This window comes from Zosterops lateralis (genome assembly GCF_965231275.1).
Source record: "Zosterops lateralis genome assembly, chromosome: 2".
NCBI classification, from domain to species: Eukaryota; Metazoa; Chordata; class Aves; order Passeriformes; family Zosteropidae; genus Zosterops; species Zosterops lateralis.
Window position 1 is genome coordinate 95,544,437 of NC_139763.1, and position 14,865 is coordinate 95,559,301.

The 14,865-nt window shown below is 44.0% G+C and overlaps 1 protein-coding gene across 2 annotated transcripts in view; it reads left to right on the forward strand.

Moving 5' to 3' along the window:
• NME7 (NME/NM23 family member 7) overlaps positions 1-14,865 on the forward strand; it is an 88,018-nt gene that overhangs the window by 71,495 nt on the left and 1,658 nt on the right. For both annotated transcript variants that reach the window (XM_083854512.1, XM_083854511.1), the window contains exon 11: positions 1,361-1,468. In XM_083854512.1, the coding sequence (XP_083710638.1) occupies positions 1,361-1,468 (108 nt within the window). The remainder of the gene's footprint in view (positions 1-1,360; positions 1,469-14,865) is intronic.

Genomic DNA, 14,865 nt, shown 5'->3' on the forward strand with positions numbered 1-14,865 from the left:
CCACAGTAAAGATGTAGGGGAGGAATGTTGTTACCTCAGGACCTGAATATCTGCTGTAGTAAAAAGGCCTCTGAGATGCCTGAGAGGTATTTGGCATTGTAGATGAGGAAGAGTATTGAAATGTTAATTTCAAAGAACAAAGAAAGATGTAGAGTCTGGATTGATCCTCAGAGGGGATCAGGTGTTGGCACTAGTCAGGATGTCAAAGGAGAAGACTGAGAGGTTGTTCAGCAGCTGGACTTCACAAATGTCGGGTTCTGAAACAAGTAGCTCTGTGTTAAGGGAAGCAATCTGCAAGGCAGCACATTTGTGTCTGCTCATGGATAGCACATCCTGTGCTTCAGAGCTGCAAAGGTCTCAGCATAAGCCAACTGTGTTAATACAAGTACCAGTAAGGTGTAGCTGCAATATGAAGAGTCCTGTATGCCACCCAACATGGTTTCATTGGCCCAATTTCAAGCAGATATTCATAGTCTTGGTCATGTTTTTTCAGCAGTTTTTTATGTGTGTAGTGCAGGTTTTCTCTTTATAGAATTTCTCTCTTTATAGACTCATAGAATCGTTTGGGTTGGAAGGGATCTTCAGGATCAAGTAGTTCCAAACCCTCCTGCCATAGCCAGGGACACCTTCCACAAGACCCAGTTGTACAGAGCCCCATCTGTTCTGTCCTTGAACACCTCTAAGGATGAGGCTTTCACAATTTCTCTGGGCAACCCATCTCAGTGTGTCTCACCAATCTCGAAGTGATGAATTTCTTCCTAATATTTTTCTAAACCTGCTCTCTTTCAATTTAAAGCCATTCACCCTTGCCCTATCACTACCTGTCCTAGTAAGGTCACTCTCCAGCTCTGTCATAGCCCCCTTTAGGTACCAGAAGGCTGCTCTAAGGTTTCCTTGGAGACTTCCCAGGTTGAACCACCCCAGCTCTCTCAGGTTTTCGTCACAGGAGAGGTGTTTCATTCATGGGCCTCCTCTGGACACACTCCAACAGGTCCACACTCTTCTTATGTTGGGGGCCCTAGAGCTGGATGTATCACTCCATGTGGAGTCTCATCAGAGTAGAGCAGGGGGAGAATTCCCTCCCTCGCCCTGCTGGCCATGCTCCTTTTGATGCAGCCCAGGATACAACTGGCATGTTGCTGGGTTGTGTCAACCTTCTTGTCCACCAACATCCCCAAGTCCTCCTCCTGAGGGCTGCTTTCAATCTGTGTTTTCTTTTATAGTGTACTACACATATTTTAATATACTACACATATTTTAATAGCATAATTATATTTTATTTTATATGGTTCTCTTGCATGCCTGATACAAACAAACAGTGTGGTTCACAAAGGTGTTTTGGTTTGCTTGTGTTCAATAGGCATTAGCCCGTCACCTCCGACCGGGCACTCTGCGTGCTGTCTTTGGGAAGGACAAGATTCAGAATGCTGTTCACTGCACAGACCTGCCTGAAGATGGACTTTTAGAGGTAAGGCTTGCTAGACAAACATGTTCTCATATATCTCAGGCAGTTGTAAAGTGAAATGCTTCTGTTGACACTCTTTTAAGCCAGTAAGTGTTTTCTGTGTGGAGTAGCTGTGTTGTAGACCAGACTAGGCACAAAAAGAGAGAGTTATTAAAGGTTTTTGACTCAGTTAACTATGATACTGTAAAAAAATTCATCCATGCAGTTTTCTTGAATGATCGTAGTACAATGTAATTCATTCAATGTACTGAAACTCAAGAGTCTTCTCTTCATCTGAACGTGTCCTTGGGTCTGAATATCAGTACCTAACAGTGCTTCTGCAGGGACACTTTCATAGCCCTTTCTTGGATGACCACCCTGACTCCTCATGTAGATTGTCACTACACTGAGCTTGGAATATTACAGGCCCTAGGGATTCAAATCCTCCAGATATGGCCCAGGTTTATTTGTAGACAGTTATACTTACGCACATCAGTTGATATTTCCTGTGTTTTGTATTAAATTACTAATTATTATTTGATTTTGCCTTCGTATGCCTTCATTAAAGTCCAATAAAATGAGAAAATGTTAAATTAAGGGAATTTGTAAAGACAGAAATACTCACTATGAAAACCAGAACAAGCTCATTCACTTAATTCTGTGCCTCAAAACTAAGGTCCATAGCAGTGAGTTGAGGCGGTGTGTAATCTTTGATGGATCTCTTTGTCAATGGAGATGCATTTCCAGTGCTTGCACAGTTTATTTTTTGCCATCTCAATGTGTTTGTGAGTGCTTTGCTGTCAGGTATAGCAGAATCATGGAGCAGCAAGTGTTGTCCTACTTAGATAATTTTACATTGCCAAAATGGTGGTTTCATGGGGGAGTGAGGAAGAGCTAACTTCATCACCATCTTCCTCCATGAAATAACCTGTGAGTTAAAGTGCTTTTGCTGGGAAATTCCATCTAGTTTAAGGCATTGACTAGTGAAATTCAGCATTGAGAATGGAAACCAGAATAAACAAAGTTGCAGGGTTTTTTGAGCATTTTCAAGATGTCAGTAAAAATTGACAACTTTTAGTTTGTTCCCTTAGAGTGTATACATACAAACAGATATTTTTCATCACATGCCTGAAGTTCCTCAGCTGTGGTTTTTCCAGTGGCAGAACAAAAGGCATAGCCTGTAAGGGAAAAATTAAACAGGCCAACACTCAAAGAACATTTTAATACTGCATCAGAATTTTCCACAGTCTGTTGACTTTATGTTGATGCAAAGCAGATTTGGCCTGTTGTTTAAATTGAGTTTAGAGCTGCTATAAATGAGGTAAGAATTGCTTCTCCAAAACAAAAACTGAGGCTGGCATTCTTTCTGAAGGGTCTCCATTACGTGTGTTTGTCCTTTGAATCCCACAGCTCAGTCATAACCGAAGTTGTTGATCTAGTATTACTCTGGCTACACACCTTGCAGTTCCTGTTGCAGTCTGATCATTTTAGCAGTTGTTTATTGATTATATTTTTTTGGGAAAGGGATCTAAGATATTTTTTCCCATAGGCATAATTGTGTGCAGAACATGGCCGTTGATCAATTTGTAGTTTCTTCTGTAACAGCCCAGGTTAAGCCAGCAGTTGTAAAGGACATCGCTCAATGTTGTTTAGTGAGTAAATAAAGCAGTGTAGGTTTTGAATTGAGTACAGTGGGTTTGTGCAAAGAAAGCCTTGGCTGTACCTGGTGGTTGATGTGTGGAGTATTTACACTGTCAATGCTAAAGCAGCTTATTAGATGTTCCTGCCACAGTCCTGACTCCTGCTGTGGCTGCATGTCCTGTGTGCACACAGGGTGTGTGCAGGGCCTGCAGTGCCCGAGGGATCCTGGAGGAAACGTGGAGGAACTGCTGCTGTTGACATTGCATATAGAAAGCTGAATAGGTTGATTTGTGTATTAATTGGCCTTGTGACTTTTGGACTTCCAGAACCAAATGGAGATGGAACGGGAGATCCCTGGTTGACCAAGTGTTCTATGATGGGCCTTAAATGCATAGTGTTTATGGAAGCACAACGGAAGCATGTTCCCTTGTAGAAGGGAACACACTGGTGCCTTCCTGAGAACTCTGGTGTTTTAAGACAGACACTGTTTATCTTAAGACTTCTCCACCCTTCTCTGCAGTTTTCATCACCCAGTTTCAGGTCTAGCTGTAATTTAAAGAATCTGCAATGGCAGCTACTGTCTCATTGTCCACAAGTGGAGACTTCTTAGAGGAGATGAGGATTAATTTGAGGATTAGATGAAATGCTTCCTGAAGTTAATAGCCAAACTCTAGGTGGCTTTGGTGTTTTGTACTTCATTGACTGTCTCTAGGAAGGGCAAGGTTGTGACCTTTCTCCGAAAAATCATGACTAAGGAGTACTCTGTGAAAGATACAGAACAACAGTCTTGGGAACAACAAGGACTAATAAACTATATACGGGTCAGCTTGTGCACCTAATTTAAAACACTCTACTTAAATAATGTAGTACAGCAGTTTTTCAATGTTTTTCTCTTAGACCTCTTTTCCGTGGATCTGAAAAAAGGAAAGTTCACTTTTAATCTTAAAACCCCCTCAAACAAACAAACCAACCCCAAAAGTAAATACGAGCACTTGTTCCCACCAGTATAACCCGTAACTCCTGTCTTTGTTCTACAAACTACTTCACATTTTAGGCAGTGACTAAAAAATACCAGAATTAATGAATAATTCACTTTGGCTCAAGAAAGGAGGGGAGATGCAGCTGAGCCTTAAATGCGACTAGTCACAGTAGAAGAATCAGTGTTTTCATTTATAGAGCTGTAAGTGCTCTTTTTATTCCTGGTTTAATGATATGGGAATAGGAATATTGCCCTGAAATCTCTTAGATGAGTTGTTTGACTAACTGGGTCAGGCACTTATTTATTCACTTCATAGACTTGTGTGTCCTCTTATCAGTACAAAATGTATTTTTACAAGTGACAATGGATAGACACAAATAGCTCAGAACAGTCTGTTTTCTCAGCCTTGTCATCAGTTTCCCATTTTAATGAGAAGAGGAAAGAAAGGAGGAAGAGTAGAGAAGGGAGACTGATAGCAATGGAGTATTTGTGAGATGATGCAGTTTCATGATGGAAGGTTCAACCAGCAGCTGATGTTGTGTAGGACACTGATTCAGAGCAAGTGGTTGCATTTGTTTCCCACATTCAAAGCAGGTACAGCTCTACCTCTTGTCAAGTTTTTTTTATGTTTTGTAGAAAGCAGGTGTGATTTGGAGAAAGCAATTGCAGTACTCAGCTACTCTCATGTTCCTTCTGAGTCAGGTGGAGCCAGGACTGGAACATGCATATTTTATATGCCAAGGAACTGCTCTGTTTAGCAGACTAGAAATGTGTCATCTACATGTGGTGAAAGGTGATTCTGTTTCTCAACCCACTGTCTTTGACCTGAGGAACATTTCTGATAAATATCTTGTTGAAATAGAAGCTTGCAAACCATTTGATCTGATGAATCATCATTCTCTAGACAAAAGAAATTTCCTTAAAATTGATCATTCCTGGAATAGTTCTTAATCGAAGTAGTGATACAAGGTATTGTGGCTACCACACTTCACAGTTTGTGTCCCTCTTTAAAGAAGTGAAGGCAAATTAAAAGTGAGTTATAAAGGCCTTATTTGCATCACTGAAACTACAGTGAGTAAAACTTCCCACAGGAGGTGGTGCTGTACACACACCTCAGTTCCCTGGGTCTCAAGTGGCTCAGTACCTTTCAGATTATGCAGGAAACCACATAATTTAAAATCTGGTAGCCTAGAACTACAGTTATGATAAAACCAGAATGTCTGGGATTTTGCATGCTCTGCCTGTAACTTGTTGCTCATACTGTGCAGTTCAAGGTTTTGGTTTTGGTTTTTTGTATGTGTGGGCAGTTTCATGAAGGCATTTGCAGTGCAGAAAAACACTCTGGGGATGATAGAAAGGTCTCTCCATTGCAGTGCAGCCTGCTGAGCCACCCACACTGGCTTTGTGCTCCTGTGCCATGGTGTTGGGGCAATCAGTCAGTCTCATGGGGTTTCTTTGCATAACTACCAGGTCCTTAATAGTCATGGATGTGTTTGTGCATCTGTGTACTTAGACACGCAAGGAGAGGATGCTGCCCTGAGCGAGATAAGCATGAAAAAAGATTTGCTGTGGGATGGATAAAACTTGAGTTCTAGGTGAAACAGCCTTCTTTTCTCTGTGTTGCCGAGGGCGACGCTGTTATTAGGTGACTAATCCTTGGACAGTATCGTGACAATTGCTGCGGGTGCGTGCTTACCCGTGCCTTAGTGTGCCTGCTAGGCTGCAAGTGGAGCTTCAGAGGGGGTGATCTCTGAAGCCACTTTCCGTGGGAGTGGGGGATGTGCCCACTGCCTTCCCAATCTTGTGTCTCCACGGGTGCTCTCTGCGCTGGAGCTGTGTGTGCCACCGCATGGCTGCCGGGTGCGTCAGGCTCCTCCTTGGGCATCGGCACCGTGGAGAGACGTGTCAATTTTCAGTGTCATGGGCAGCTTTCCAGACAGGCAGGAGTGAGGACCTCCTCGAGTATCGTTTTCTGGCCTTCTCCCTTGTCTCAGAGCTATTTATGGCGCTCACAGACATGAAAATAACCTATCAAAGGGGGATGACTTTGCTGTTATCAAAGAAGAGTGGGTTTCATCTGTCTTCTGAGAGAGCTGTCATGATGGTTGGTTTTTTCCTTATCACTTCTTTGAATTTCAGCTGTGCCGTGGTAAGTGTAGTCAAGTGTAGGGCTGGGGACTGGCAGACTGTGCAACAAACTGCTGGAGGCTCTTTGTTCCTTTGCTCAATGAGACTGCACCAGTGAGACTGCACCAGTGAGACTGGCTTACTGCTCCTAGGGCATTAAAGCAGACAAATAATATCACCTGGGGACAGATCAGCTACGGTGATCTGCTGGACAGAGGCTCACACAGCTCTGACTGGAAGTTCAGCTGCCTGAATCTGGCCTTGGGGAGATGGGAGGTGATACTGTAGAGTAAGCACTGACGAGATGGTTCAGTTCAGCAGAAGTGTTGTCCAGCTGGTGCTGTGGACAATGGAAACCGTGATAGTTTTCCTCAGACTGCTCTGCCGAGTGTTAAGAGCTGTGCTGTTCCTAAGCTTTTGGTACAGTGTGTATTCCACCTGCTAGAGACCAGCTGTCCTTGGTCTGGCATTCCAGACTGTGCCAGGAGACGCATGTCTTATTTCTCCTTTCCCTTTCCATTTGTTCAGGGAGGCTGAGGGCAGGGTGGTATTTTAGCAAACTCTTCAGAGTGGACAGGGTAGCATTGGCTTTGGGGGGGCGGAACACAACACATGCTTCCATAACCACTTCCCGTTACAGAAGCACTTTCCTGGCTGCCAACCTGCCCTTTCCTGTGTGCTGCCTCCTTGGCTGCCCACTGCCATTGTCTGGACATGTGGGTGTGCTGCAGGGTGCTCGCTCTCATCCACCCTGGAAATGCTTCCATACCAGTAATGAGCTGAGGTTAAATGCAACAGTTTAGGATGGAAGGCATCAGAAGGATGTAGCTCTGTTAAACTAGTCCTTTTTGGTGGACTGAGGTATAGTCCAAGCAATTTAATAAAGCATGTCAATGAGTAACTCTCAGAAGCGTCAATGTGCTTAGTGTGGAATTTGTGTGTGTCACACTTGGAACAAAGGTCTCCTGCATTGCTTGTTACCGATTAACTTGTCTGGTATTATGCAAGCTGCCTCTGCCAGCCGAGAACTAACTCTCCCCATTCACAGAGCAGCCCAGCTTGTAAAACATTACACAGCAGAAGTGCATAGCATGGCAATGAACCTTTCATTGAGGGCATTTCAGCCATCCGCATTTCCCTCAGGAGTCTTTAAAATATTTTAATAAAGAAGCCATTGTTTCACTCACTCATACAGCAATTTTGCAACAAAGTCTTTTATTAGAGGCCCATATTGAGCTGCATAATCCAGGGTAAAATGCTTTTCACCGTTCCCAGTGAAAAGTAATAAAGATTGAGTGGTTTGGGTGAGGTTGGCTTTAGCACTTTTTTCTCCTAAGTTTTCGTCTGAGCAGTAGCTATTTTGTCTGTCAGTTGGAAATTTCAGTCTCCCCTGGTACAAGATGATTTCTAGGGAGATCTGTCAGATAATGGTTATTATGATTCAAGTGCTTCTCCATTTAAACTTTCTGAGACTTTTATTCAACAGCTGTGGGAACAGGTTGGAAAGAATCTGGAGTGTAGGAAAACTTAATCTTACTTGGTGGTGTTTTTGCGTAGCAGAACATGTTATCCAGTACTGGAATGCTGTCTCACAATGCTTCCTGATGCTGTATATATAATTGTACAGAGAATTAAGTAATCCTTCTGCTGAAGCCTATCTGAAGGAAATTAAGAATTAAAAATAGCTGTAATAGATGGATAGATATTGGAGATGTTGATAATTCCTCTTTTGAAGACTATTGTATTATTAGGTCACGTGCAGCCTCGTTTTGAGCATAGGTTGTATAATTATTATACTTGTGGGCTAGACAGGCAAACTAAACGAGGAACTTGTTTAAACAGAGTTGTGAAATAGTTCACCTCTTGTGCTTCCACTTCTGGGTAAAATCCGAGGTCCAGTTACCCCTTGTTCTGCCAAGTCTGAGGTTTATAAGTGCCAGAGAGAAGAAGTTAATGAGTGTGAACCAAGCAGCTGCCAAAGCTCTTTAAGTTTCACCTGATCCTGAAGGTAACCTCTGTGATAAACAGGGCTTGGCTCTTGGCACGTGTTTGTGTTGCGCTGAGCAAAGTAATTTTGTGGAGGGGAGGTCAAGGTGGAGGGAAGGCGTGACACCTCTTGATAACTCATCTGAGGCCCAGTTTGTGTCTTTGAGACTGCTGCCTTCTCTCTTTCCCTCAGCATGTTCTCATTTTTAACCAAAAAGCCCAGGTCTTTTTTCCATTTCTCCTTTTCCTCCAGCTGAAGCAGAACGACAGTTGGGCTGCAACTCAGCTGCACCATGGGCAAACTACAGCAAAGAAGATAAAAAACCCCCCAGGGGAACAGCTTATACAGCAAGAGCAGTAAGGGCATGCTGTAGTTGTACAGCCATGTAGAAACTCAGAATATCCTTAATTTCTGCAGCAAGGGGCCCTGCACCTTAATTTGGGGGGTAAGAGAAACACCGTTGTTCTATAATACACGTGTTTTGAGATGCACAGAAATTCTGATGTGATTTCCTGTTATTAACCTCAACCAGCTGCACCTCCCACCTCTGTCTCAGAGGTCAAACAGACAAATGATTAGCTCTGCTGGTGCTTCCTGGGTAGGGTTTACCCCTTCCCTTTTCAGTGCATTTTTCTTCACTGACAGCCATCAACCAGCAGTGATTAAGAGGAGAATTTAAGTAATCTGTTTTCATACATGTCTTGGGATATTTGTGAAACATGGGAGAGAAAACGTGAAGCCTAATGTGTTAGTATGGATAGGAAACTGTGAATAAGGTTTCCTGTCTGTCACAGATGCTAATACTGTGGCATATATTGAGTTTAGAGTTTGTCATCCTCTAGAAACTACTTCTTCTTTCGTAATTAATAATAGCTAATGATTCAAAGCATAGTCCCATGCCACTAAACATGGTAGTGCTGAGGGCTTAGACACTGTGTTGGTCCTGTGCTAGCAGCTGTGCAAACACAAAACAGGATGGCAGTGGTCACCTGAAGGGATGTTGGCTGTAGTCTAGGGCTCCTCGAAGTCACCCAGCATCTTCTGGTTTCAGTAAGAGCTGCATTCTTCATCTTTAACCCCTAAGTACACTGGCACATAGGCAGGAATGAAGCATCCACAGCTATTCCTGAGATACACTGACATATGTCAGCAAGTCTCTGAGCAAAAGGCAGTTCTCTCTGAAGTATTCAGAGTTGCTAAGTGGGCAGGTTTCCTTCTACATTGGTGCTGGGGAGAGACAGTGTGCCAAGACTATCCAGCCACAAACTGAGAACTGTGGGCTTCCTCAGGTAGCCTTAGTCCAGCCATTGAATAGTAACTTGATCACTGAGGTGTCGAGTCCAGTTCTGCCATGGCAGTGCATGGTTCAACACTCATCAGTGATGTTGAAGTCACTGAAACCTGATGAGACTCAAAACAAACTCTGGGCCTTTTAATACTGCCCCATTCCACAGGGAAGTGGAGCTTTCTAGATTCAGTGACATCTCTCAGAAGGTACTTGACCATTATCCTTGGGGAATTTATGCCATTAGTTTGGTGGGATGTTTCCTGTCAGCTCAGTGAGGCACAGGGGCTTGTGATGGTGCATGCAAGGCCCCTCCTGGTGATGCCTGTGATTGGTAGTTTCTTTCAGGATATTTTGTTGCTGTCTCATCTCTGTAATTTTAACACTCTTGCCATGTGTAGCAATGAGACCCTACTGGGTCTCCAGCACAAATAATAATCTGGTCAACATTACCATTGCTCAAGAAGGCCTTTAAATGCTGGGTGCCTTCTACTTTGTTTTCTACTTTTATTTGTTTGCTGCATTCATCCTCGCTTGAATCTGTGATGTGATTGGAAAACATGTTCTTGTCTCTGTGTGATCATTTCTTCCTCTCTTGGCCATAACCTAGTAGCTCATGAGGACCATGACTGTCAGTGCTCCATGAGCAGGCTGGAGAAACTTTGCTCAGCATTGGCAATGCCTCTGGCCTGAACGAGCACATCCTTTACTTAGATACTGCAGGTATGAGCAGCAGGGGCCCTTTCCAGTGTTTTTTTCCAGTGCTTGGGATGTGTTTGCAGCTTGCACTGACACCTGTGGTGCACTTAGGGTGTCTTGTCTCACCTCAGCTCGCTGCTTCAAGGGTGTCCTACGAGACCTCCACAGCAAGTCCTGACTGTGAGGCAGGCAAGCAAGTGTCCCTCAGGATGTGTGTGAAGTGCAGAGGAAGTGATCCTGATCACTCAGTGAGCTGCTTGGGATCCTCAGGAAAGCAGTACTTGCTGTCATGTTGGAGTTTGTCACATCTGATGGGAGATGGGATCTTACACTTAATTTCATTCCAGTGGCTCTCCCAAGCCATTGATGTGTTCCATTGGTGACCAAAGATGTTACTCAATAAAAAGCAGAACTCCATCTGGGAGAGTTCTGAACTAATATGTTCAGCTCCAACTACAGAGCAGTTGGCTTATGATGGGGACTGAGAAGATTCAATGAACCTGTACCTTCATGGTAAATCTACAAGTATCTATGCTTAAGAAATCAGTGATCTGAGTCAGCACAGTAGTTACACATAAAAACAACACCTTATTTTAAAGTAGTTTCAGAGTTCACTTATTTTTCATAGAGTAAGTAGCATAAAACTCACTTTCTTGGTATTTTTGATTGTGGTATAATGAACTACTGTCTTGTCCTCTCATTTCTGTCCTGTTTGGAATTCACATTTTTCTGATCTTTTATTTTATTGTTAAAATTTTCAAATAGCTTCCCTTGCCCTTCTCTTCCACTGTGTTTTTGGAGTTGAACATAACCATACATAGTTTTTAAGGTGACTGTGTTAACAGCACAAAACATAAATGCACAGTGTACTCTGTGTTACCCTGTAGTGTTTATGTACTAAAACCTTCTGTTGCAAGATTGGGGTTTTTTGTGCAGAGGCTTTTATCCCAGCTCTACTTAAGAATTTGGTTTGGCTAGTTGAAGTGCATGTATACAAGTTTTTCTGTCTTGGACAGCTTGGCTGGCTTTATTTCTTACATTGTGTGACACTTTGGAGAGAGGCAGGAGTGATAAATTTGGCCCTTTTTTTTAACAAATTAAACCCTCTTCAGATTTGTGCAGGAAAATAACTCTTTAATTTCAGAACACATACAATAGTAAGTAAGTAGACTATCTTCTTTGACAACCAGTTTTCTTTCTGGAGTGTTTGTAGCTGAAAGGATGGTATGAATCCATGGGGGTTTTGGTGTGTTAATCTAATGATTTAGTCGTGTGAATCAGCCGAGTGAACTTTAGCATTGGTGAGTTTGTGCAGATGTACAAACCAATGTTAATGGGCAAAAAAAGCCTTTTATTTCCTACTTGTGACCTCAGACTGAGAAAAAATGTAAAAATTTTTTGAATCTAAATGTTTAGGGAGAGTGTACTGATGCTTTGGGTCAGCAAGGACTCTGGATCGTGTGCCTGGATGCTTACACTGGCCAAGGAGACTGTTGTGGTGGTTTTGGGGAGGGGGTGCTGGTGAGTGTCTGTTTAGCTGCATGGAAGGCACCAAGATTCCTGACAGGCTCTAAATAGATACAGGGATGGAAAAGGCTTCCATCTCCCAGCTGCCAGTTTTGGTTCTGCAGAGATGAGGAAGGACTGAAAATTACTGTCACTTTTCTGGTGATGGATGAGAAGTGAATCTGTGAACTCAGCCCTTTTCTTGCTAGTGTGTCACCCTGTCAGCCCCCTGGCTTCTTCCATGAAGGAGACTAACAGGATTTCTTACCAAAAACTGCCAGCCCAGGGGAGCAAGAGTTGAGGTACCCTTACAGTGCTGGCTTTGAGGCTGCAGTTCTACCTGTTTGGAGTGCTGCTACAGCCCAAGGTGTGCCAGGGTCTGGCCTGTAGACAAAAGCTCTGACTGCAAAGCTGCTCAGCAGGCATCTCTCTCTCATCAGCACTACTGATTGTGTTGTTTTCTGGACAGGAGAGTTAAATTGTAAGTGCCTGTAATTCTTACACTTGGAATCTTCAGCACACTTTGTGCCTGTGCAGGGCCCTGTGTTAATAACAAGATCTTCTGCTCTCCCTTGGAAAACTGGCTGTCTCACTTGATTTGCTTCCCTCTTTATAATTTTGCCTGGTCTTCCTGTGCACTTAGGGCACACATTGTTTAGAGGATACTTGCTTGTGCTCAGCCAGGGCATTAGACTGGATTTTGTTACTGCCTGCTGTATTAGCTCCTGAAACTTTCTGGTAATGTGAAGGGCTCAGAGAGAGCAGCCAACTTCATTAACGTGAGTTTTGCTGGGAGTGAGTGTGACTGAAGTCAGATTTCATGGAATTGAAGCAGCTCTCAGCTCCTCCTCAGTGAAGCAGTTTATGGGGTCAGAGCCAGAAGGTCATGGTTATTCACCCGTTGTTACTTCCTGAGCATTATTGCTATTTGTCCCTGAACAGGAGCTAGAGAGGGCATAGCTGCATGCTGCAAAGCAGGTAGATGGTTCCTGGGATCTGCAAGGGGAGTACTGATGTTAAATTAGATCCTGTCTCATCCCTGGGAAACAGTGGCCACACCTGAATGTTAGCATCATTGGAAAGGCATTTGGGTGGCATCTGTGAAATGTGTTTGTTTGGTTTCAAATCAGCTCCTGGTGTGGATTTGTGCTCTGTCACCATTGGATCCTGTAAAGATCAGAGGTGTGTGCTTGGCTCAGAGAGGCTGACCTTGCCCTTGGTCAAATGTGAGGCTTGTTCAGATGTTCTGTACTGGCACCGTTCCCTTTTCTATGGTTTGGACTATGCTCAGACTTTGGGAAAGAGAGTAATTGTATTTCCTAAAATACAGGATATTTTGGAGTATCTAATCTCCATCCAGATGCTTGATGCAAGGTGTCACCAAATCCTGCATCCTCTTGGAAAAGGATCTGGTGCTTTTAGAATGGGGGTTCTTCAAGGTGTCTCCAGCTGGAGCCCCATAAGATGGGGGCACCCCAGATCTCTTGGTAGTGCTGAAATCTTGGTTCTTCTGAAGTCTTGATTCTTCTCATAACACCATAGCTGTGGTCATGGGATGGGTAGCTAAGTTCTGGTGGTTCTTGTCCAACACTGCCATGCTCCTGAGGGTGAGGTTCTTAGAGAGAGGCATCCTTCCTGCATACCACAGATATGCCAGCTCTTAACTGGTTTTACTGGGAGCTGGGTGGCAGCTGACCCACATAAAGGTAATTATAAATAAAGAGAACATACTGGCACCTGGTTTTGTGCAATGTATGAAATGCAGTGTTGCTTGTTCTGATGTCTGAGCCTTGCCAGTACAGTCTCTGTGGATCTTGAACAATCCAATAAAAGCTAATTGAGGAGGAAGGGATTTTGTACAGGTTGTAAGTAAACTGAGGTTGTACAGCCTAGCCTGAGAAAATTGGTTGCACACAATCAAGGGGATTTTGGAGACTAAAATAGCACAAATCCTTTTGTAGCTAGTGGCAAGTGAGCAGGCATTGGGCAAGGCCAGCATTCACCTGTGTCAGTGTGTGCTGCAGGGGTGGATCAGTGCCTAAATCCCAGGGGCAGCCACGCAGCTCCAGCTGAGGCAGCCCAGGCAGGGGTGGGAGTTGACTCAGCTCTTTTAAACCTGCTTCATGGCAGGGAAATGGGCCTGTAGTGGCAGCAGTTGTATCAGCACCCCAGGCTGAGGCTGGACACGAGTTATTACCTAGGAAGAAGCCGATTCCACTGCAATTGGCCTTTTTCTTTGCTCTTGGCACAGCTCCCCACCCACGCCAAGGGTTGTGCCTGGCCCATGCTGGACACCTGCCCTTGGCCAGGCTGGGAACAGAAGTCCAGAAGTGCCAGTGCTCAGAGCTGTAAAATTGATAGCTGGTGTGTGTTAGTGCGAGTGTTTGTGCAGACACAGCCTTAAAGGCTTGTGTTGTTGAATATGTGTGTGTCTCTACTTTTTATTTTCCTAGTGCTTTTGTGTGTCTCTCTTATGAAATGCAGGTGTCCCCTATAACAAAAAGGGAGATAAAATTCACTTTAATGGCTACAATTATACTTAACTATGCTGAATCAATCTGGCAGAAAGAACAAAATGTTCAGACTGGCAGTTTATAATGTAATGTCCTATTAGGCAGTAAGGAAAGCAATGCCTTCCTGAGGAGAGTGGATAGAGCACAGACTAAAATAAAGAATCTCGAAGGCAATGCACACTTGTGAAAGGTCACTTTGATATCAAGGCTGTTGTGTACCCAAAGCACTGGTGCCACTGGGCGAGTGGGGTGCCCAGCTGAGAGTCTAAACCTGCTGGTGTGGGGTGAGGTTTTCTTGGACTTTGGTTGTTTGGGAATTTTTTTAACCATCCTGCAGTCTTCTAAGTGCTGTATCACTAGGTCTGACAAATTACAGCAGCATTTCTAAGGGGGGGAAGGGATGTGTGAGCAGGTGCACTGAGGAGGGCGTTTCTTTTGGGGGTGTGGTCCTTTGGTAGCAGACTTGTCTGGAAGCCTGGGACCAGCTGGGTCTTTTCAGTGGGTGGCTGCAGGGCATGTGGCTGGGATAGCTACTGCCCTTCCTGCCTGGTTAATTAGTGATCTCAGCAGCCATTCTGCTTTCACTGATGTGGGACGAGAAAGTGATTTGGGCAGGGATGTTGGGTAAAGGTTTGGTTTTGCCTAATTTCATATGCAGTTCCTAAGAGTACGTTACACCAGCCC